At 43.6% G+C, this 24,713-nt stretch overlaps 3 protein-coding genes across 12 annotated transcripts; 2 read left to right on the top strand and 1 right to left on the bottom strand.

Moving 5' to 3' along the window:
• Nucleotides 1–69: 69 nt before the first annotated feature.
• Nucleotides 70–12,370, bottom strand: cep85 (centrosomal protein 85). 9 transcript variants are annotated; one of them, XM_068569866.1, is made up of 15 exons: nucleotides 12,240–12,370; nucleotides 11,490–11,538; nucleotides 11,281–11,340; nucleotides 11,049–11,180; nucleotides 5,900–6,690; nucleotides 4,905–5,038; nucleotides 4,569–4,686; nucleotides 4,266–4,451; nucleotides 3,664–3,816; nucleotides 3,420–3,574; nucleotides 3,198–3,315; nucleotides 2,701–2,751; nucleotides 2,485–2,592; nucleotides 2,115–2,358; nucleotides 70–2,017 (listed from the first exon to the last, which is right to left on the bottom strand). In XM_068569866.1, the coding sequence occupies exons 3-15, from the start codon at nucleotides 11,318–11,320 to the stop codon at nucleotides 1,854–1,856; spliced, it is 2,394 nt and encodes a 797-aa protein (XP_068425967.1). In that variant the 5' UTR covers nucleotides 11,321–11,340; nucleotides 11,490–11,538; nucleotides 12,240–12,370; the 3' UTR covers nucleotides 70–1,853. The 9 variants fall into 9 exon arrangements, with proteins under 9 accessions (XP_068425967.1, XP_068425965.1, XP_068425963.1 ...); XM_068569864.1 differs by having other exon boundaries at nucleotides 11,454–11,538; XM_068569862.1 differs by having other exon boundaries at nucleotides 11,438–11,538.
• Nucleotides 12,371–13,874: 1,504 nt separating this feature from the next.
• On the top strand, nucleotides 13,875–20,784 carry wdtc1 (WD and tetratricopeptide repeats 1). 2 transcript variants are annotated; one of them, XM_068570632.1, is made up of 16 exons: nucleotides 13,875–14,019; nucleotides 14,529–14,665; nucleotides 14,842–14,925; nucleotides 15,092–15,138; nucleotides 15,642–15,753; nucleotides 16,348–16,535; nucleotides 16,646–16,828; nucleotides 16,951–17,045; nucleotides 17,204–17,319; nucleotides 17,415–17,490; nucleotides 17,604–17,700; nucleotides 17,810–17,980; nucleotides 18,077–18,312; nucleotides 18,542–18,710; nucleotides 18,938–19,130; nucleotides 19,305–20,784. In XM_068570632.1, exons 2-16 carry the CDS (start codon nucleotides 14,600–14,602, stop codon nucleotides 19,500–19,502), a joined length of 2,031 nt encoding a protein of 676 aa, XP_068426733.1. In that variant the 5' UTR covers nucleotides 13,875–14,019; nucleotides 14,529–14,599; the 3' UTR covers nucleotides 19,503–20,784. The 2 variants fall into 2 exon arrangements, with proteins under 2 accessions (XP_068426733.1, XP_068426734.1); XM_068570633.1 differs by having other exon boundaries at nucleotides 18,545–18,710.
• Nucleotides 20,785–21,486: 702 nt separating this feature from the next.
• LOC137781745 (transmembrane protein 222-like) lies at nucleotides 21,487–23,747 on the top strand. Its single transcript, XM_068570691.1, has 6 exons — nucleotides 21,487–21,636; nucleotides 21,867–21,951; nucleotides 22,190–22,221; nucleotides 22,313–22,409; nucleotides 22,499–22,629; nucleotides 23,618–23,747. Exons 1-6 carry the CDS (start codon nucleotides 21,527–21,529, stop codon nucleotides 23,703–23,705), a joined length of 543 nt encoding a protein of 180 aa, XP_068426792.1. The 5' UTR covers nucleotides 21,487–21,526; the 3' UTR covers nucleotides 23,706–23,747.
• The last annotated feature ends 966 nt before the right edge of the window (nucleotides 23,748–24,713 follow it).

A 24,713-nucleotide genomic window follows, 5' to 3' on the forward strand; every position in this document is an offset into this window, starting at 1 on the left:
CGACTCTGGGCTTTCTGCACGGGGGGAATGGAAAAAGCTGTATTTAAACATCTGAATCAAAACAAAAAATAAATGTTGAAAATCTTTATTTCTAAAATATGCAAATACTAACAAGGACAAAAGTATGAAAATATAAACATATTTTTCCCTTTTGCAAAACATTTGAGATGTTAAGGCATGCGGAGCCCGACTTTCCAAAGATACATCTTGTGCTACTCAAGTTTTTCGAAGGTCCCATGAAATGAAAAATGGCTCGTCTCTCCCTGGATGTGCTCCGTATAATGTGTTGAAAAGGTTATCGTTGCATATATTTATATTAAAATCCCTTTCTCCACCTGTAAAGTGTCACTTTTTTTTTGTTTAAATGGCTTATCCTCCACTCGGGGAAAACATAAAACTCCATCCAGTACAATGTGATTGCTGATTAGGGGCTGAACCAGCCAACCCCTCCCATCAGCATCACATTAAAACACACTCCTCTTTCCCTTTAATGACTGAAGCCAACCTTTACACTCATCAGGCCCAACATGGTGTCTAACATGAGACATTAAAGCACAGGAAGAAAAAATAAAAATGGTACAATCTAAACAGACACTTCATGGGACCTTTACACAAGTCCCCTCAAACATTTTAGCACATTAAAGCAACGCATCAGGAGGCTTTCACAGAGTTGTCAATGCAAACAATACAAAATAAATACTGAAGGTTAATACTGTTTCTCAGACACACATTCATCAAACAGTTATAACCACTCTCTCAAATGCCAGAGTCAGCCATCATCAACCTGAAATGTACAGTAAACTATGACGTTATTCCTCCACGTGGAGCAGATTCTGCAAACAGTCACCAAGACGGAAGAGTTTGAACTCGCTTTGTTTATCTGCCAGGAACACACACACACACACAAAAAAAAAAAAAAACAGTGTCGAGGGCCTCCACAAAAACTCTTTGCCGTGGCCCTAAAAGGTATCTGCTACATTCAGAGTCAGGGAATGTATCGACTATCCCACTGGTTAATGCGCTGAGAGAAAAGGTCATATTGGAAGAGTCCGCTGCAGCCCTTTGTGGTTCGTCGAACATGAATTAGCATTGTGGTTGCAAACGTGTCAGAAAGGCACATGTTGGTATTCATTAAGAACAAGGCCTGCAGCAGATAGAAGCATTCACAAACATTCACGACCAGAGTTTCTTTGGTAAGTAAACTGTTGTAGGCCCGTTGGTGTGAGAAGCCGATTTTGGTATTAAACCCTTCAGTATCAAGTCTTATACCGCACTGCAGAGTCTTATGTTACTGTGTTCGCCATCTTAAATGATGGCATGTTAGTAACATTTACTTGTGAATTCAGGTAAAAGCACAGGTAAAAAAAAAGAAAAAAGTTTCAGTTGATTGTCAACCACTTCTTGGATAATTCCCCCCTCGAGAAGGAAATTCAGACTTAAATAAATTATATTTGTCGGGACCAGTACACAAATGGTTTTCCACGAGAGTGGAACTAACTTATAATAAGACTGTTTGGTTACTGACAGTATTCATATCATCATTGATTTAAAAAACAAACAAAAAAGAACACACGCACGACGCTTAAGGATCAAGTATTAGAGGTAAGTTATTTTCCGTTAGCCCTTGGACTGAAATAGATGAACTCACCGGGGGGGTGGGGGGTGGGAGGGTGCTGAGCTACAGGCAGGCTGGAAAATCAGCATCGAGTCAGTCGAGAGAAGTAGAAGCGAAACCATTTGGGCTTTCCTCTGTCCTCATTTTAAGAACGTTTTAATTGAGTCCTCTTTCTGACTTTCAGTAACCAGTCATGAAAGACAAGCCCCGTTTCAGATGCTTCACCCGGTTGGCGAGGTTACTGGGTAATGCAGTTTTCTCCCATGTCCTGCGCGTACCGGTCCAGTATTACATTGCGTAGTTCCTCGACATCCCGACGGAGTTGCTGAGCTTCGACCAGCTTCTTCTGCAGCACCTCTGGACTCATCCAGTCCTCGCCCTGCCCTGCCACGGGTGGAGGCGCTGGAGGAAAACAAAAAAACACGACTCACATCATGATTCAAGTTGTAAGATTAAATATTTCACAACACTGATATAAAAAGAAGGAAAGCAGTCTTACATGTGAGACCAAGCAGCAGGGAGAGGTTGGGATCCTGTCCCTGAGCTCTCTGGGTCAGAATGCTGCACAGGGACCGCAGGTCACTGAGGCAGGACACAATCTCTACGTGGAGGCTCTGCGTGAGACGGGTCCCTTCCGGCTGCATGGCCGAGGACGCCTGGTGAGTGCCGCTCCGCTCCTGGTCACTCATTTGCTCATGCAGGGTCAGATTCTGCTCCATTAGATCCTGGTTCTGGACAGTCAGCTGAAACGCAGCAACCCAGATCAACATTTATCCGGGGAAAGTGTCAGATGGTTTTTGAAAACGGCATCGTTGAGGACTCTCTGCATACCACACTGAGACACGGGAGCGTTGTTTTTATTGTCTCACCTCCTTCATGGCCGTGTGGACCTCCAACACATTCTGCTCTTTGGCCAACACATCTTCTCTGAGAGCCTGAGAGGTGCTCTCTTCCTGGGATATCTGCTCCTCCAACGCCTGCAGGCACAGGCAATGAAAAGACATCACGAAAGGTTCGATTATGGAGACTATACACTGAACAGGAACCACACAAGTCATTTAGACTCATCGTGAAGAGATGCACACCTGGATCTGGGTGCCGAGCTGTTCCATCATTCTGTGCTGCTTCTCAATGACCTGCGAAGAGAAGAACTGAGCTTTAACACAATCGTCAACTAATACTCTTTTGATTTTTTTTGAAATATACAAATAAATCAATGACTCTTTCCAAGGCCTGTTCTGTAGGACTGAGAGGTTGGGACCTTAGCATCATGGAAACGTGTGCAGCTAACTGCTCAAGTGTCCGAGTCAGCTTAGCTGAGCTTTTGACCTCCGAGCTCTGGGTAGCCCTGTACTAAAACGACTTCTATGGAAGAAATATATCTGGCAGGTGCAATTGTTGTTCCTTGTCGCCTGACATGTGTGCGTCAGATTCACCCAGTGGAACTATTTTCATCTGACCACACTGTCGCTGCGGCGCGAAGAAATAGTTTGCGCACCGCGACGTCGTCACTCTCGCTTTTGAGCCCAACGCACGTCTACGCCAACAACAATGGATGTGTGATCGGCTCCAAGTAACAGACCTTTTTCAGTCTCTGCTGCTCCTCTCTCAAAGCATTGTTCTCTCCTCTGAGCTTCTCCATATCCAGGGAAGGAAGTCTGGCTCCATCCTCAAGGCCCTGCTGTACCCGCTGCTGCATACTGATGAAGACATCAAAAAAACACATCATTATTATCATCGTTTTGATCAACATGCCCACTGAGAGGACGGTACGTTGTTGTTGGACTGTGTGATCGTAGCGTACTCGGTTATGGTGGTCAGCAGGTCCCTCTCCCTGCGTTTCTGATCTTCCAGCTGCGTGTCTTTTTCTCGTAGTTGTGAGTGCGTCGTCTCGAGACAGACCTCCAATTCTCGTACCCGCTCTTGTAGCTCAGCTGCCTGCTGTTCAGCCTCGACGAGCTGACCAACACAAACGCATGTCCAGGTTTAATGGTCGACACGCCTCGGTACAGTAACACTGGATGAAACTTAAGCAGAGATGTCCTGACCTGCTTGTTCTGACTCTGGTAATCCTCCAAGGTGGGCAGGTCAGCCAGATAGCGCTCCAGAGTCTCAATGCGCTGCTGGTTCTCTCTCTTTAGCTCTGTCTCTTTCTGACACTTCTTCTTCAGGTTGTTAATGTGTTTGTCTCGACTGCGGATCTGCACAAAGAGGTAAAAGCGGTAAGCGGGATAATATGCACAAAAAGGAACAAGTAATAGGTGTTTTATAACTCAAGGGGAGAACATGTGAGAAACTGTTTCTAGAAACAGTCCCATGTTGGCCTGAGGGAAGCCTTTGTGTATTGAGCTTAAAAGTGATTTTATCATTTAGCATCTCAGATCATGTGGGGAGTGAAGTTTCCTTCACTGTTTTTTTATGTTTGTCCTATAATATCATGTGTTTGTTGGATATTCAACAGAATTTTAACAGCTTTTCTTCAATTCCAACAATAACAAAGTACAGAGACAAAATAAAAACAAAATCCGTAAAATAGAGGCACTGATATTACCATTTAAAACGCTTCAATTACATTCATTTACTTAATGTAACTGTGTTTCGCTTGCTTGCAACACAGTGTGTTAGGAAGGTCTGTTAGGCGAGCACAAACCCTCTCTTCCTGTTTCTTCATCTCCTCCGCGTGTCTCTCACAGGTTTCCTTCAGGCTGTCCGTTAGTCGGCGTGTCTCTGCCTCGACTGTCCCCAGTCTGCGCTCCGCCTCCACTTTCTCCAGAACAACACAGTCGGTACGCTCGGTAAACTGCGCCCTCAGGAAGGCGTTTTCCCTCTGGGCCTCCTGTAACACCAGAGTGCAATAGTTCGGTTACTATGGCTCTTGAGGGTAAATACTTTGAGAGACACCGGGAGGGTTTCTCAGGTTTGTTTGTGGGAGCTAGTGCATGCCGTCACTAACCTGCAGCCTAAGCATACACATATCCCCGTAAGAAGATCCTCGACCCATGAGGGCTCCATGGACTTGCAGCTCGCTTTCCCTCAGACGCTGCTCCAACTGGGTCATATGCTGCTTTTGTCTGCATCAGGACCAGGTCCAACCAGTCAACACGAGAAAATCAACAAAGCCATCAACATTGCAGAAAAACAATTACTGGATATGCTCTGGCTTTAGGGCACAAACATATTTAAACAAACTCAAATTGTGCAATTTCACAGTATCAAATCAAAGTTTAGGATTATAAAATGGTCCCAGAATGTCCCCACATGAGCAGTAAAACAATCTCAAAACACTTGCCTGTCAATGATGAGCTCCTTCTCCTTTAGCATACTCTCACTGGCTTTTACCAGGGCATCCCATTTGTCAGAATCTGAGTGAACGGGCGTCGAGTACAGAGATGGGTACTGTGGGCCCACTCCAGCATTCATAAGCTGTCACAAAAAGACAAACAGCATGTGACGGTCAGAGCTGCAACGTGTGGAAAAACCCCGCAAAGATTTATTAATGTGCATACGTTTACAGGGACCATTACATTTTTAATAAGATAATTCTACCTAAAATACTGTATAAAGGCTTTCCTCCAACACATACTGAAAGCATAACTTCCTTTTGCAAGAAGTCTAATTTATGGGAATACTGAGATAAGGCAGAATATTCAATGTGTAAAAAGTTGTATTAAAGTGTGTGAAAGTGATAACGTGAATGTGTTGGCACACACAGAACGAGGAAGTCACTCCAGAGTGGTGCTCAGTCAGCATGTTGTGGGGCAACACTGCTGAAATGGTAAAGCGCTGTTGTGTAAAACTAATTTACCATGACAAGAGCTTTTTACAAACTGCAAAGGACAAGCTGTCGAGTGTTGATGAAGTAAAGGATTTATGTAATTTATCATGTAAAATTAACCTGACAAAAACAGAAAAATCCTTTGTCATGGAGAGTTTGCTTTTGTTTATTGACTAGACAAATCCTGCCATAAAGCAAGACAAGCTGTCAGTATGAATGTAACGTTATTTTTCCAATGCTGACCAACATGCGTCATGAAACTATATTTATGTCCACAAACAATCGACTGCCCCACATGTCGACTCCAACGGCCTTTACATTATCAAGGTGTTTTCCTCAAAGGATAACAAGTTTGTTTTGCCACCCAGCAGCAGTATTGTGAGGAAAAAGTGACACCAAACTCTACACTCGATACCATGCTACAAAAAGAGCAGGAAAAGTTATGAAACAAATAAAAAAGAAAACCCTTTACATCCCCTAGTTTGTGTTTCTTTACCGCTAATGCTTACCTGCATTTGTTCCACTTTCATGCGTAAACTTTCCAGTTGCTGCTTTTGTTGCTGTTGTTGCTGCCAGCTGGACAGTTCACCACATCTGTCCTGCCGCAATGGCTCATATCCCTTGGAGCCGGCATGCTCCCTCAGCAGAGCCTGTGTCTGCAGGCTGAGAGGGTTTGCGTAAACTCCAGCGGATCCGGCCGCACCGTGCTGACTGCTCCTCTGATTAGAGGTTTCGGCTGTGCCGGGAACCCCAGTCCTAGCTTCAGGCAGAACCTTAAAGCTGTGCTCCATGCTTCCTCTGTAGGCCTCAGACACACAGTCTGGGGTGTCTCTAATCCCGGTCGCCTGTAATCGGAGTCTGACATCAGGGCATAACCCACCCAACAGGGCTGACTGATTTAGCGTCGGCTCCACGACAGGAGTGTCAAACCTCTGGCACTCATCCATCCGCGTGTAATCCGAGGGGAAAAGAGTGTGGTCCAGCCCATTCACGAGGCTGCGGTAACGGTTCAGGCAGTCTGGCTTCGGCCCCACATGCTCACCTCCCACGCCGTCCTGAGCATCCAGGTTGGGCGAAGATGCCGATTTGGAGAGAGAAGAAGACTTCGAAGTGGAGCCGCTTGTGGTTCTGGAGCCAGAGGAAGACCTGTGACCCGCAGAGGACGGACAGTCCTCCTGAACTGATGACTGAGGCTTAGAGGCCGGGGCTCCGGCCGTGGATGGCATGACATGTGCAGTGGGTATGGGGATCTGACTGCGGATGGGCTGGAAAGGGGGGCTGCTGCTGGAACTGCAGAAATCTTAAAAAGAAGAAAGAGTCATTGGATATGAATCCAGACATAATCCCTCACTTTTCAATACACGGATAGATCTTGTTAAATCAGAGCAGAATATCTAGAACACTACTGGCGGGCAATTTCCTCTATTTTCAGTCAGTGATGTAAAGTAGATGCAGCAGGTTTATGGGTGGCCTACTTTGATGATGAGGTGTCACCACTGAAAGAATTAACTGGCTCCGACTGACTCAACCCAGGGAATAGGCTTATAATAGACTTAAACTAATGCGCAGAATACAAGCTCTGTATTACATGATTAACTAAAACATATGTTGTATAGCATTGAAAAGCTTGTCTTAGCCATGCCCGAGTATACATGTGAAACCATTGTAACCCACTCTCTACTCTTACAATAACATTTTTCTTCACTTTTTCAACAACATACAAAGAGAAGCTCCCTTAGATTTCTGAGTATGCAGCCAATCCACACCGTTAAGCAGGCACAACAATGTTAACCGTCTTCATTTGGAAACCTGAGAGAGAGATCAACTTTAGAAGCACAGCCAACATCACCACTAACAACCTACAGATATCTCCACAAGCCCCAACACAATTCAAAGTTACATAACTCTGATTTTTAAAAACAGCATTACAAACCTGAGAGACCTGTTGAAGTATGGAAACCTGACATTCACTCGGACGCAACAAACGTGCTATTAGCAGTGGCATGTTTTCTACAGCTGAACTGAGGTGAGCTCAGCTGAAGAGCGCTTGAAATCAAATCCAAAGTCCGTCCTGTGCATTTCTGGACAGTACCAAATCGATCGCAATAAAGACAAGACTGACAGCGGCTCAGCAGGCCGGCCCTGTGCCCAAAACGGTATTGTCCAAGAACAGCCAAACCAGCCTGTACCAGGTTCTGAGCAAACACACAAACAGGCATACACAGGAAAGGTTAGGAGTATTTATAGCCCACCTCTCATGTTACAGAGTGATCTGTGGGTGCCGCTTATTTAAGCACCTTGCCTCCTCCCACTGTAACATCACATACACACACCCCCACACACACAAAGTCAATAACTAAATACGATACGTTTTTCCTGCCCAAACAACATCTTCAATAAACTAGAAACTTTTCACAAATCACAGAAGAAAATAAAGAGGTAAGAATATTATGAAAGCATCAAGTTTTAACAAAAGCTAAGACTTCACATATAGAATTTAAAAAAGCCTCCAGGCTCCACTGATTCATCATGACTGGCTAGAACAAGTCTAAACTATTTGGAAAGGAGAACATTTGCTGAACAGACATTCTTGCCATTAGGACATTTACCTGCAACTGTAAAGACCTTGCCACTAAAATAATTTAAAAAAAAGATCCTTCTTATTTATACAAAAACAACCTAACATCTGGCTTTCTAAAGCCGTTTAATGTAAGTCCCAAGTATGCAATGTACTTCATTATCTACAACAGGTCTTTATTGTGGCTAAATTTGGGGTTAATTGTCATGTTGCTAGGCACGGCTGTCTGTTCAAGTGTCAGGACAAAGCTGAACAAGCACCAGCAGCAGGCGCAACAGTAAAACAAGGGAGGTCTGAAGAGTTGCATTCATTAAAAAAAAAAAAAAATCAAAAGCTCAAATGAAGAAAACAGCTATAAATAAAATGTATCCAAAGAACACAAAACATAAACATGTGCCGGGTTGGATGGAAAACATAACAACCGATAGATATTAAGAATATAGTAAAGATCCGGCCCACGATTTGCTTGGATGATGCCTCAATCTTGCTTAGCTCCAGGCCTTTAAAATCGACCCAATCCACCGTATTTGAGTTGACTGAAATGAGTTGCCAAATCTGTCTGTGATCAGCAGACAGAACTAAGCTCAATGAACAGTGTGCTCAAGACTTGTAAGATAACACTGGACTCTTCCGGATTAAGCATATTCAGTTATTTGGGAAATGTAAAAGATCCGAGTCTACTGACATTACAAGCAGTTTTCTCCACCTGCCCTTTGCAGGTTTAAGCTACATCCACGCTGCTAAGTTTCCATTTTAAAGAGCATATCTTTTTCTACTCTTAGGCCTTGATTCTGGACAGTACTCCAGAGTGCTACAGCACCTAAAACGAAGGAGTTGGAAACTGCTGCCGATTTTTGCTACTTGAACTGGTCTCAGCAGTCATGACGGGTCCTTCTCTGATTCATTACGCCACCAAACAAATTAAAAAAACAACCTTCCTTGCTGATCGAATCTAGTGGTATATTCAATGTGGATAAGGGATTACAGGCACTGCTTATCTTGTTGGGCATACGAGCAGCTTATGTGCAGTTGAATTCTGCATTTATAATTCTACTACTGCTGACATGAGGAAGAAGCAAGCTGTTATTGCAGCAATTAGAGCGCAGCATGTCCAGAGTCACTATCAGCCCTACAGATCGGACATTTGAAGTCATGGTTTGCGTTTTTGAGGAGGGTAAATACACTAAACGGATGACTTTCCCTTTTCTCATAAATGTTTATTTTGTTCTGCACAACTATTGTAAAATTCACAAAGAAACTGAAAACAAACAAAAGCAGAAATGCTCTCCAGTGTGAGAGACACCGGCAGAGCTCCGAGTGTGGGATCATAACAAAACAGAGAGGAAATCAGTGAGAGAAGTGTGTTGACACACTATTGAGCCATAATCTAGTAAAATTGGATTTGTAAATTAGCATTTGAGAAAGCAAGAGCAAGACTTGCAGCCTCGTAACTAAGTTTAAAAAACAAAACATCCTTTTTTCTACCCACTACATGTTTTCATTTGAGTACCGTATATAGAGGAAGTTCTTAAGTATCAAGCCTGACATTGTATTATTTAAGGAGTACTGTAATACTACTTACTGTTTACACCAGCACCTGCATGTCCAGTGTACTTGAGTAGTCATGTGATATTCGTTTTCAAATCGTGCTAGTAAGGAAGGAAATCCTTTAGAAACTGGTTTTAAAAGAAAACGTATTAGTGTTGATGAAGCCTTTGTGATGTTTGCATCTAGTTACTGGAGGTCTGCAGAGATCTTTTTATTCACCTCAATGACCAGGGATGCACAAAACATAAATAAATATATTTAGGCGTGTGCATACAATCGACTCATTAGAAAAATAAAGTAATGGACCCCACACACACCCACACACACACACACACCCACACACACCCACACACACACACACACCCACACCCACACACACCCACACACACCCACACACACCCACACACACCCACACACACACACACACACACACACACACACACACACACACACACACACACACACCACCTTTGTTGTTTCACAAGTGTTCAGATTGTGGACTACAGACACCTAGGAGATTTTAACCATACCAATAAAAGATCCATCACAATGTTTACTAATTGGCAAAAGACAGTTAAAAGGTTTCATTGCCATTCCACATAGATGTAACTTGATATAGAGAAACCAGTGACTAGTTGAGGAGTTGTTATGAATAGTTTCCAACTGGCAGCGTGAATACCAGATTTGTGAAGTCCACACCCTACAGTGTTGATATACTCCTGATGTTTTTTCAGCCCATTATTTTTTTGTGATTCCTGTTGCACCAGGCACCATCCAGCCCAGGTGGCCAGCTGTGACATGGAACCTCTCCGATACTGTGTGTTATTTTTTCCACTTATTATAGTGCAAACACAGGTATGCCCCATCTCCAGTGATATTTAACATTTTCTCTTAAGGGACATTCTAATTTAAAATCAATAAATATATATATATATATATATATATATATATATATATATATATATATATATATATATATATATATATATGTGTTTTTTTTTTTTTTTAACTTTGTTGACTCAACGTCACATTTCATACCAAAGGCAAGGTCCAGTTTCCATAAAGCTGTCCAGTCCTGTCATCCCAACCTCTCAATTAACTATAAAGCCAGAGTATTGCAGCAGAGACGTGGGGGGATTTTTGTCTGGGACTTTAATCTACCTCTACAAATCTCCAGAGCACCCACAGTGGACCATCAACATGTTCCTCACTCTTTAAATAGTCCAAGAAACACCAAGACAAACTTGAAGAGTCTTTTTAGCTTCAGCACAAATAAGAGGTTGTGGTCGAGTCTGTGGGCCACTACATATTATATCAATGTTTTTAACTTTCAAGCTAACAACAAATTAAAAGAAGGTACAGAAGTTAAATGATAAACAACCAATTTGCAGCATGCTTATCCTGAAAAAAGTGCATAAATGCACCCACCTCTGACTGTAACGAGTACAAACTGGTCCTCCAATGACACAGTCTCCAAAACAACGTTACATAACACATGCTGGGGAAGGGGAAGAACAAGTTAAAGTGATCACCTTCTGTGCTGTTAGATGCTGAGGTGCCAAGACCAGTGTCCCTGCTGTCCGCTGTTCCAGGCCGGCGGCCAAAGCGGCTTTGAAACTTTTCTGACACAGCTGGTGTCTGCCACTCCATGTCAGCAAACCGAGCTAAAGTGGATTTGCAAAACAAGACAATGGCAACGGAGATGTAAATCAACACGTTGTGAAATGACATACAGTTTACATTTTGACTGCAGTGTCAACTTACCAGCTGGTTTTGATTCAATACATCTGTGTGAGGTTGTCATTCCATACAAGACCCGGTCACCTGATTGATATGAGGAAATACATATATTAAAATACAGAACAAATTCATTGACAAGATGGTTGTTTAGTTTTACAGTACATGAATCAACTTGACAAACGTATCATGAGCCGCACTCTTGGAATATCTTGATGTAGGCAAGTAGAGTTTACTTTTCTCGATAAGACAATCTCTGACCACCTCTTCTTAAGATTCAGTTAGCTGAGAAAACAAAGACAGAAGCAAGTAACTAACTGGGACTTTGTGAAGAACCTGACACTGTTGAGATTATGAAGTAAACGTCCATAGCATTGGATACAACAGCTGTTAGCCGTTGACTGATCTGCTCACCTATCAAACCCATCTGCCCCATAACAACCTCGTGTGTGTGTTATCCGAGTAGCAACACAAATAACAACATGAGCACATGTCTTCGCGTTACACAATCTGTTACATAAAGATGTATATCCCCGAGAGGCGACCGGAAGTTGTACATTATGTGAGGAAAGTAAATCTAGGCTGATGCCGACAAGTCGTTTGAGATAAATCCTCTTAACTGACGCTAACTAGCTAGCTAACATTAACTTAACAAGAAAATGACGAGCTATCAGCTAGCTAATCGTAACTAATTGCTAAATTACATTAAATAAGAGGTTACAAGCTAAATATGTGATACATAACTGCATAAGACTGCGCTGTTTAAAAAAGACAACTTTTACACGTTTTCTTCGACACAACATTAGCTAGATTTAACTGTCTTGCACCGTTACCCATTTTAGCGAGCTAATTCACGACCTACCCGTTTCCGTCCAACAAGCTAGCCGCTAACTCATCGTTACTCCGGTGAATGTTAACGTGACTAAGCTCTGCGGACATTACTGAAGCCAACTTGTCTGTACGCGCAGAGTTAAACGTTACTTCACCTTTAGTTTTCACGTAAACACAGACTGCGGCAACAAATCTCGGTTTAAAGCTGGAAACCGGAGCTGAATCTGAACCATCCGCTCCTGTTGTTCCTCCGCGAGCCAACGGAACACACGAAGACACAACGGTCGCTTGTTTTGTGTCACGGGACCGCCCGTTGGAAAGTGACGCTTTATGTTGTCTGAGAAACCGTTTGTGGGTTTCCTGCCTTGCAAGGTGACTGACTGCGCTCGGGTTACATTTGCAGGATACAGCCCACACGAGGGTTTGCGAGACTCTTCTTGAAATGTTTTGCTCGTGCAGCTAAAGAGATGACTAGGTTGTTCTGCCTTAGAACTAACAAACTACTGCAGACACACAAAACGAGCGAACCTAACAAAGATGTGTCGCGTTGGCTGGAAGGACCTAGAAAATAAGACTTTCAAGAGGTCAAACGTAGAAATTGATATTGTGGTAAATGCTGTGGTTACATACATGATATATATTGCGCAAACGCCATGTGTGTAATACAACAATACAATAGTAATAGCCAACATAAGACACTCCGGAAATACACATTTCCTATTTATCATAAACATATGTTTACCACATAAACATGGTTAAAGAAATTCTACCGACACACTGATAGTTTAGACACTTTGGATGACAACGAATATACACAAATGCTGACATTTGTTTTTTGTTTATAGGTTGGGACATTGAGGATGCCATTTGAGACACTTTTAACATATATTTGTTGCAACAACTTGCAGCATGTGTTTAATTCGGTCTTTTCTTGGTATAATAATATGCTATGCACAACAATTAACCAAGAATGTCATATGCGTGCAAAATATATGCTCCCTAATGTATAATTAACACAACTGTGTTGTAAAGCCTCACGATTAGTGTGAGAACACACTTTTTTACAGGACTTTCTGTACTTTTGTCAGCTGATTCTCTGAATACCACATCTTCCCTAATGTAGGACACGTTAAATGTAAAATAGCCAATGCAGGAAGGCCAAGATGGTTGCTTCATTGATGTTGAAAGGCTTGAGAACATGTGTTATGTGTTAGGGACCTGGCTTTTATTGAGAGAGAAAAAAATAGTTGAAGAGAGCTGACATCGGCTGTGATAAAGAAATCGGAGTGATGATAAATATTACTTCTCTCTTGTGTTCAATATTCACCTTAATCTTTAATCCCCCCAAGCTCTGCTAAAATGTAAATATATTATTTATCCATCAAGTCTGGAGCTTATAAAGTGGCAAATCATTTTCTGACACAACACTGTTCATTTTCAATGCACTAAATGATGTATATATATATATATATATATATATATATATATATATATATATATATATATATATATATATATATATATATATAAACATATATAAATAGTATATTTACATTACTCAAAATTGGATCAAGGTGCATACTTGCTTTTACTATTTTTTTTTTCAAAAGTTAAGGTAATGTGTTATCATACGAAACCCTTTTTAGACCGTGTAGTTTTTACTGCTTCGGTTCATTGATTTTCTTTGCTGTTTTACATGTTTTATGTATGCCTTAGCGAGTTTGTAGGGGGCTTTTATTCTGAAATAAACGTGGACCGGAAATGATCGACCTGTTTTAGCTCACGTCACAAAGTTGCGTGGTGCGCGATGAGGATTGTGTTCATGTCAGAGGAGGTTTCAGCGAGAACCGTGTCAACAAACTCACAGAGAGTGTGATTTATCAAGTCGGTTAAATGGACTTCTTTGACAGGAGCCTGTCCAGTTCAAGGAGAGCGGTGAGGTGGATTTAATGCTCGCGGGTTACACTTAAACCTCTTAAACGTCACGTGAAGTGGACGTTTTGTTTAGCTAGCGAGAAAAATATCGGCTAACGGCTGCTACTTGGTCCACGACGGGTCTCTGAGGCCGCTGGCAGAGGAGCTAACGACCCGGGGGCAGCTACCTGCGGCTTCACGGTACAAACGTGTCCGTGTTTCGAGAGAACAATCGGCCAATCGTAATCCCGACAGAGATGCAGAGCTAACGTGTGCTAGTCCGCTCAACAACTCGCCTTGTAGGTGTTTGTTGACGGGAGAAACCCCCCCGCTGTGTGCGTCTGTCGTCCAGCTCTAGCTACACGACAAACTGTATTTAAATAACACACAATGAGTGTATAAGTCAGATTGCTCAGCATCTTGTCCGTATACATCTGCTCTTTAACTGACGTCAATGTAACGTAAACTCGCTGCCTTGTGGGAAAACGTCCTCGTCCTGTCTGAATTTTTTTTTCTTTTTTTTTTTACAGATTATTCTCGGGGGAGAAAGAGTCAATGTCATTTGAGCTCTGACCCACCTGGATCATCCAGACCCTTCTTTATGTTTTGTGGTGAGGCCATGACTACTGTCAACATCACCAGAGATATCCTGCACCGGCAGATCAGAGTGAGTAAACAAATGCATCAACCTGCCAGCGAGCTAAAACGTTATCTGTTTCTCACATTAATAAAGGAGCGATAGTGGCTGCAGGCTCACCTGAAAAGACTCCTCAAACCAAAATGATTGTTGACATGTTGTGTTGATCATGTACAAAACGTCTGATGGAGACTTTGACTCTTCAGGACAAGAGAGCGTCAGGCTTCCAAAGGTCCTATCATGTGACTGACCCTTTCATCAAAAGACTTGGCCTGGAGGCTGAGCTTCAGGTCTCTCTGTGTGTGTGTGTGTGTGTGTGTGTGTGTGTGTGTGTGTGTGTGTGTGTGTGTGTGTGCGCGCGCGCATTAAGAGGGCAAGAGTTGAAAAAAAGTGAGAGAGAGAGCCATATTTCTGTGCATTATCGTCACTCACGGTTTCTACCGTCTGTCCCCACAGGGCCATACTGGCTGTGTGAACTGTTTGGAATGGAACGAACGAGGAGAGTAAGTCTACAATTACAGTCTCCAACTATCCCGGATCACTGGCTGCTCCACAACATGATATACCTATAGTGTATAGTCTATTACATATGTATAAAGCATTAGGTACACACTGTGTACACACTGTATATACCGTGAGAGCTTATTAAGGCTGAATTGTATGTCTGAACAAAATGAGTATGCTATTCAGCCAGACCACGATGTCTCGCTTACTGTCGGGATAGTTGCTCTTCATGCAGTTAATTATTGCCTCGCACATGACACCGTCAATGCTCACAGAGGCATTTTATTTAAATTAACAAAATAAGTGAGAAGAAAAAATAGTCAGCAATGGATTCAGCTCATACAATTCCTGGTATATTAGACCTAAAGTCTCGGCCCACAGTTTACAGGTGTATACAGTGAGGCCTTAACATGTTTCACAGTATGCTATTTTAAATAACATTAGTTGTAAAGAGCCTCTTTAAATGTAGCTTGACTTGCCCTGGTGATTCTTTTGTCTTCAGTTTACTGGCCTCGGGCTCAGACGATCAACATGCCATCATCTGGGATCCATTCAAACACACAAAGCTTACAACTATGCACACGGGGCATGCAGCAAATATATTCTCTGTGAAGGTAAGAGGGGGGCTGATTGAAAGATGGCTGCATTGAATGGCAAGAGGGAAAGTTGGCTGAAATAATGTACAGTGGCTACATTTCCAGACATATAGATAATCTAGTCAAAGTGCAATGTATATGCAACTAGAAGTCATGAGCAAAGATTATCTGCTGGTAAGACACATTGCTCAGCTTCACCTTACTCTGTCTTTAGTCATTTATAAACTGTCTCTATGATACTAATGCCATTCCTGTACATTAGGTGGCACTGTTGGCCGTTCAGTGAGTGGCTTGTTGATTGATTGAAAGCTCTTCAAGACATGTTTTACTTTAGTTTCCACACACAAGTCTCAACAGGGGTTTGTTTACCACTGTTGCTTCATACCAGAAGGTAAAATACTGGAGGGGAAATGTTACAGTGTCAGATAATGTGGAGGTCACGTTTAAAGCTGTTAATCAGATTATGATACATGGCATAGGAATGGGAATATCGCTGGTTAATCTTGAATTTGTGGTTACTGGCAATAATCTGATCACTATGTGCTTGAAAGAGAAGCCATTGTGAAACATGTTTCAATTCATTCTGGTGATTTTTTTTGTTTGCCTGTGCAGTTCCTCCCTCACTCAGGGGACCGAATTCTGATAACGGGTGCGGCCGACACAAAGGTCCATGTGCACGACCTGACGGCGAAGGAAACCATCCATATGTTTTCTGATCATACGAACAGAGTGAAACGCATTGCCACAGCACCCATGTGGCCCAACACCTTCTGGAGTGCTGCGGAGGATGGCATCATCAGGTTCGAATGAATGAATGAATCCCTCCATTATGTTTCACAAAGTCAAAAAGATATCCCGCGCCTATGCTTTGCTCCAGGTAGTGTGTTTACTTTCTCCTTGTTTACCGCAGACAATATGACTTGAGGGAGAGCAGTAAGCGCTCCGAGGTGCTGATCGACCTGACGGAGTTCTGTGGTCAGCTGGTTGAGGCCAAGTGTCTCGCGGTGAACCCGCGAGACAACAACTACATGGCAGTGGGAGCCAACGGGCCTTTTGTTCGCCTTTATGACATCAGGATGATTAACAACTACAGGTTGGTCAAGTTTATGATGTCACGCTGTGGTAATAATAATGGTAAACTCAAATGTGTCCAATTCCAGGTTTTGACATACACACAACTGGATTTAACTAAATTTTTTTTCTTCTGTTACCCAGAAAATCTGTAAATCAGAGCACATCAGCAGCCGTGCACACATTCTGTGACAAGCAGAAGCCCATCCCAGACGGAGCTGGGCAGTATTATGTCGCAGGTACACATACGGTTTAATTATCTGGTATCAAATGAATGTAACGGGTGCGTCTGTATTCTAAATATATGGTGATGACATGAGGAAATGTTCAGTTTGAAAGTGACTGTGCAGGATGTGGTTGAATATCATTACGTTCTGTTAATGCTTTAATGCTCCAGGACACCTGCCAGTGAAACTCCCAGACTACAATAATCGCCTGAGGGTTCTGGTGGCCACCTATGTCACCTTCAGCCCCGATGGCACTGAGCTACTAGTTAACATGGGGGGTGAACAGGTGATGCTTCTTAGCGCGAACAAGGAATGGTGAGAGGAGTTGATTATTTACGTTTCAGCGTTCAAACATTTGCTTTCTCTGTATGGTTCTTCTAGGTGTATCTGTTTGACTTGACGTTTAAACAGAAGCCATACACCTTCTTACTTCCCAAAAAGTGCCAGTCATCAACAGGTAGGTCTGTGCGTTATTTATTAACAACAGATCTTGGATGGTGCCTTCATAAAGATAGACAAAGTACCGTATCTCGAGATGTATTTGTGGTTTCTGAATCTTTGGCTTCCCAGGAGACGTGCAGAACGGAAAGACGACCAACGGCGTCTCAAACGGAATTTTCTTGCCAACCAGCCGGATTCGAATTGCCGGAAGCAAGATGCGTTCCAGGTTTGTCCGGTCACTTCGTCAGTGATGGTTTCTTTGACCCTCATTAGTTGTTTAAAGCTCTGAGTGCGCGCACGCTTGATTTACGTTTCCGCTGCTCTCTTTGTTTTAGTTCTACCGAGCTCCCTGTTCACTTGGAGAAGATAAAGCAACAAGCTAATGATGCATTTGCAAGGCAGCAGTGGACGCATGCTATCCAGCTGTACAGTTTAGGCATTCATCAGGCCAGCGGCAACGCCATGCTGTACGGGAACCGGGCAGCAGCATACATGAAGCGCAAGTGGTAAGCCTCTTTGTGTCCCTACTCAGAGATGATCGTCCTCTGAACGCTGTTATTAAAAGCAGTCATCAAGCGTTTGTGTACGTGTATGATACGCAGGGACGGTGACCATTATGACGCCCTGAGGGACTGCCTGAAGGCCCTGACTCTAAACCCCGGTCACCTGAAGGCTCATTTCAGGCTGGCACGGTGTCTGTTTGAGCTGAAGTATGTGTCTGAAGCGCTCGAGTGTCTCGATGATTTCAAAGGAAAGTTCCCAGAGCAGGCGCAAAGCAGCGCTTGTGATTCCTTGGATAAAGATATCAAGGCTGCTCTCTTCACCAAGACAGAAACAGGTAGAAAAAAGTGAACTGGTTCAGTAGCTCTTAAGTGTTAAACAGTTTGATCTTGCAATGAACACACAAACTACACTGCCACTGTGTCATTTCTTTTATTTTCAAAATAGTGAAATTATGTTTGTTTCTGTGCTGTATATGTGTATCTATGTGCATGTATGGAAGTGAAAAGAAAAGCTTTTGTTCATTTGTAAATATGACTAATTGCATATTTTCACGCCCTCACCAGCAGAAGATAAGAAGGCCAACAGCTCCATCCGATTCCACTCCTTCAATCGGAAGGAGTCCATCCCTGAAGACGAGTTGGTGCTGAGAGAGCGCAGCTTTGACTACAAGCACAGATACTGTGGTCATTGCAACACCACCACTGATATCAAAGAGGCCAACTTCTTCGGAAGGTCAGTAGATCTCACTGGCAGTCTGCTGAGGCCTCGCTAGGGGGCAGCCACGAGCTCTGTAGCGAAAGACCGGGCTCGGTAAAGCTACAGGAGGAGAGTAAGTAGAGCAAAAAACTTGAAAAGTGAAAAGTAGCTTCCAGTCGTGAATGTGGTCTGTGGTGATTTATTACGACATGTCACGCGGACATGGCAGGTGATGCCTGTGTGGTTTTCCTTTCTCAACACAGCAAGGGCCAGTACATTGTCAGCGGCTCAGACGACGGCTCCTTCTTCATCTGGGAAAAGGAGACCACCAATCTGGTGAGGATCCTGCAGGGGGATGAGTCCATAGTCAACTGCCTGCAGCCCCACCCCAACTACTGCTTCCTGGCCACGAGTGGCATTGACCCCGTGGTTCGATTGTGGAACCCTAGACCGGAGGTGAGCAACTGAAACGTATTTACAAATACATTTTAGTCACAGCTGGGGCACAGTGTGCGTCATGATTTCATTACATAATTCTAATATCACACGGGGTTCTTTAAAACATCCTTCCACCATAACCGCTGATTCTGTATCCCTTTTCTTGAAATGACCCTTTGTCCCGTAACACAGACGGAGACTGAGAACGGGCGAGTGGTGGAGGACATGGAGAGCGCCGCTCAGGCTAACCAGCGGCGTATGAACGCCGATCCCTTGGAGGTCATGCTGCTCAACATGGGCTACCGCATCACGGGCCTGCGAGGCGTCGGCCCCGACGGCTCCGACGACGAAGACGGCTCGGAGGGACAAGTGCAGTGTCGGCCGAGCTAAGCAGACGGTCCGCCATTCTCGCGAATGGGACGTAGGAAAGGACGCCAATCCCTCAGCTCCAGTTTGAATCTTTATTCCCCCACCCTTGCCCCCACCACCCCACCCCCGAATCTGACAGAAACATTGAGTGAACATCATGTCACATCTCTGCACTATGCATCGCCCTCCCCTGTCCAAAGAGAGGACCGGTGGAGACCACCTTGGGGAGAGGAATTCATGGAGCACCAACCTCAGTGTCTCCCTCCACATGGGAGGGGGGTTAGGGCACCTTTTGAGGAGAGCACCTTCCACGTCACTCCCCGGTTTCTCACGAAGGAGGAGTTCGGCACTTGTTCCCTCCTCAGGTTTTACGTTGGAGAGACACACAACACGCCTGCACTCAGACGACCTATTTTCAGGTCCGCGTGGCCGCACAGTCGCAGGATCCTCCACTGAGGGTCCAATCACAGACTAGAAGACGGTGCTCTGTTGCATCTCCTGTCAGCTCCGCGGTTGGAGCTTCGAGTCTTAGTGTCCGCTCTTATCAGCAAGGCTGCACACCCGAGTCGTTCATCCCGAGTTCGACTTGGTCCTGTTTTCAGTGTTTATGTTTCAGAGTTTTGATCGCAGGAAGCCTCGAATGAATTGTCGCTTCAGTGTATTTATAAGTCCTATTTAGTTTATATGTCAGAAAAAAAACCAAGTGGTTTCTTCTGCCAAAGGTTGTCATTTCTATGGCCAAGGATTAATGTCGGCTTTCTTTGTTTCATTGAAACATACTTTTTTGCCATTCTGTACTCCTTTTAGTGAAAAGGTTTTACTACACTAGATTGTTGACAAGATCAACAAGTTATCTGAAGAGAGATTTGTAAAAAAAATAATTAAAAAACACACCAAAAAAAACCTTGATAACACATTGTTTTGTTATAATTCAAGTCCCATTAATTGCAAATGTTGTTCGGCAAATTGTATTTTTTGGGACGTGGCAACAGAGGGCTAACTATTTGATGTGTGGCTCCTGCAATAGTCCTCTGCTGCAGTCAGGTGTGGAGTCCTGCTTGCATGAGGCTTCTCTCGCTATAGTGGTGAGCAAAAAAAAAAGGACACAGAGCCATCCCATCTGTTGCTCAGAGAACAGTCTTCTTTGCTCCAAAAGAGGGTCAACATGAAGAAAAAGGTCCTCAACCACATGCAACACTTGGCTTCCATGTGTTTTACCTTGTTTATTAATTTGAGATATTCTCTTTTTCTTTGAGGAAATCCTACGATAACTTTTGTTGCAAACAAAGTAAAGAATAAAATTATTGAACATCTTGTCGGTATTCTCGTTTTTTTCTCAGTTACACAACCGAGCGGCTCTGACGCATTACTAACTAGGCTGTGATGATATACTGTACACATACTGCTGCTCATTTATCAATGTCTGCGCTGCTCCCTGCTTTTTGCTGACTATTGAGCAACAAATATGAGGACAGTACATCACATGCATGAGTAGTTAGGAGGGCATCTTCTGGCCCACATACTGAGAGGTAATGAGGTGACCCAGCTTAGTGATGAAGCTCATGGCTGGCTGAGTTAGGGAGCCAAATAAGGCTGAAACACAAGCTGTTTGCAGATGTTTGAAACGTCTCACAATAATGCAGATTCTTAATAACACATGAGCCTATTCAACGTCATAAAGTAGCCATTTACACTGTGTTCCTTGGAGTAATACCGGATTGGTCTTGTCCATGGCGCAGTTCAGACACGTCTCTTTCTGAATAATCACACATCAAAACGCCTTATAATCAGGGCATATAAAAAAAACTTATATAACACTATAATATTGTTGTTTTTGGTATAACTTTGACGACTGGAACCTCGCTGTACTTTTTAAACCGGATCAAATGGTAAACAAATACTGCGTACGCACAAATGAACGGTGTTGCGTTCACGGACCGATAGTGGTTTTCCGTTTGCGGACGTTCAGACGTTGCGCTGCCGCTTCCGCGCCGCCTGGCGCCGGCTCTGCGTCACTGCCTTTTCTCCTGTCAGTCAAGGCAGTGATGGCGGAGGTGGACGAGACCGAGATCATCATGAACTACCACGGAAAAAGCGACCAGAAAAACAGCCGCTACCCGTACTGCATCGTCTGGACACCGATTCCGATTTTATCGTAAGAAGCCAACGCGTGTTGTTGTTGTTGTTCCTGCTCGATGAGCACGCGACGTCACAGCGCGTTGTTGTTGTTTTTGCTAACGTCAAAGCAGGTTTATGTTAGCCGCTAGTTGAATCTAACGTTATTCCCTTTTAGTAAATGACCGCAATGCATTTACTCGTGTGTGTGATTCAATGCATGTATCTTGAAGGCATCAATGTGTCGTATCTGTTGGCTGCATCCTGCAGGTGGGTGCTCCCCTTCATCGGTCACATGGGTATATGCACCTCTTCTGGAGTCATACGAGATTTTGCAGGGTCATACTTTGTATCTGTGAGTATTTTTTTTATAACACTCAAATGATATGCAACCATCAGCTAACAACCGGTCATTTCTTCTGGTATAGCAGCTATTATGAGATCGAAGTGAACCTTTTAATCTGAGATGTCATGCTGATGTGCAGAGCAAAGCTGCTGAATTGTTAATGAATGGGAGTTGCAGCTGAATTCCACAATAACCTTAGGCACAGATGTATTGAGTAATTCAAAATGTGTCTTTTTTTTCTTCTCAGGAAGACAACATGGGCTTTGGTAGACCAACAAAGTAAGTATTAGGCCATGTATTGTGCAATAATTGTAGTTTACACCTAATCCCACATGTAAGCGATCGCATTGGTTGTTCACGAACATCGCAGGTATTGGAAGCTTGATGTGGACAAAGTCTGTGGCAACGGTGCCGCCACATGGGACAAAGCAGTGCATGACGCCTCTGAAGAGTACAAATGTAGGCCGGTAAGACGATATTTAAGGTTTCCGACACACCTATTTTCCACATTATTAGTCGCATTGTAAGAACTACGTTTTTTTCCGTTTTGTTGAAGCACAATCTGTGCGTAGACAACTGCCATTCCCACGTCGCCATGGCCCTCAACCTCATGCGCTACGACAACAGCACCTCTTGGAACATGGGGAACCTGTGTGCGCTGTCTCTCCTTCACGGAAAACATGTGAAGTAAGTATTTGCAACACCACGAGGAACTGTTCACACATGGAAACAGCCACACGTCCAGGTTAGCGTCGTGTTCATAGGCTAATACATCTGATTTTTAATTGGTATGCACTGCAACATTGGGTCGTAAGCTAAGAACCAACTAATACTGTAATAACATTGATCATATTTAGTGATCATCACATTATCACTATATTAGTCATTTTACAGACACTTGTGGTGTAATGTCTTGGTCAAGGACGCTTGTAAATATGAAAAGAAGCAGCCTGCGATTGGTCAAATTAAGTACTTTTTATATTGCACATCACAAATTTGCCTTAAAGTGCTTTACCATGTGCACAATGTGTACCCTCTGCAACAACAGACGGCCTCTATCCCTACACGCCCTCTTTGGATGGGGGCATTTTATTGTGGGAAGACAGCAACAACAGGTGTATATACAGACAAGAAGCAGTCATAGAATCACGCGAACGCACCTGAAGTTTCTTCATCCCTAATGTGTACGCACGTCGTTTTACTCTGCGCCGCCGCTGGATGATCGTGAGCTTCAACATGTGGCTCAGAGAAGCCCTCCTCATTCTTCTGTGACCTACATTGAGACGCCGGCGCTTGTGCTGGCTCCGCACATACACTCCCGGGGGACAGCAGTCTTTTAAACAGGGGGGAGAGGGTGGGGAGGTTGTGTAATTCATCACTGACAAGCGGCGCTCCCCCCTCTGTGTGACCTCTGAAGGTCACCTCACCGGCGGAGAAGGGCAGTAGGACAGACTGGGGGTGCGTTCAGGGGCAGAGAGAGAGAGGAGCCGTGGGCCTCGGGGAGTAAAGAGAGTGAACCATGTGATACTCACGACGCACCTCGCCTGTCCTCGTCTGTCCAAAACACACAAGAGAGGGTGTTTTTGCCCTCTCTGCCCTACACACACACACACACAGACACACTTGCAAGTGTTGGTGATTCCTCGTAACATGTTGCCCTCTCTGTATCCTTCAGCTGGGCCGCGTTCCTCAAGACCTGGCTCCCCTTCTTCATGCTCTGCGGAGTCTTCGGCACGTTCATCCTGACATTCAACCTCCAGTAGTGGAGTGAGAAGTCCGGCGGGGATGACTCATAGACTTTGGTTGTACGATATATGTTCATTGATTGATGGTGATATGTATTGACGGGACGTTTACTTGTACAAAACGTTACAAATGAAGGACTTTATTGTGTGTTAGTGGTGTAAGGGAACAACCTTACTTTGTGTTCTAACAGTTCAAAATGTTAATTTAGTTGGTGAATAAGCTCCAGTATCTTCAAAATGCACCGTCAGTTTTCTGACGCAGTTGTTTCTGTTTTTGCGTTTTTTCTTATTCAGAATTATTACGGTTGAATCCAGAGACGTACTCTTTCCAAGAATAGCAGTGACGAATGTGTTTTCTCACTGGCTCATGCACATTCCCGTTATGAATCACTACCGAATAGAGCAAGAAATCTAAATGCTGAAAGTATTCATCAATTATCTGTCTCAGAGATATGAGCTGCTGCCAAAGATGTACGAGGAAGGACACACACAGGTGAAAAGCGGTATTGCGCTGAAAAAAAAGCAGAAAAAAAGCCCTCCTTCGTTCAATCTTCTTTCCTCTGGTGTATTAACACAAACATGTGAAGTGTTTTATTTAACTTAAGTGGATTAATTGCTTTTCTCCAGACAATTTGAATGCATTGTAACTGTGAATAGTATAGTTGGAACGTTACTGGAGCTCTAACTATGAACAATACGACATGACATGATGCATTATGTATTTCACTCATTTGTTTTTGATGCTATGTACCCATCAGAGTATTATTAATCATTGTATATCTCTTATCAGTGTGATATTTTGGTATGTAACCTCACATGTGGATGCCCAACCGTCCTCTGTACCTTTAAGGGAACCACGCAACTTTTCCCCCCCAGCGAGGTCTGCGTGATCTGAACTACCATCAATTTACGGGAACCTTTATTTCCAGAGAGCAGCCGATGGGGAGGGGTTGACGCTGGAGCTCTCTCTCTCTCTGCAGCACTAGATTAGTTAGTAAGAAAGAAAAGCTGTGTTTAGACTTGGTT

The sequence above is a fragment of the Clinocottus analis genome, unplaced genomic scaffold (genome assembly GCF_023055335.1).
Source record: "Clinocottus analis isolate CAN_PGR_092001 unplaced genomic scaffold, fCliAna1.0.p SCAF_9, whole genome shotgun sequence".
Taxonomy (NCBI): Eukaryota; Metazoa; Chordata; class Actinopteri; order Perciformes; family Cottidae; genus Clinocottus; species Clinocottus analis.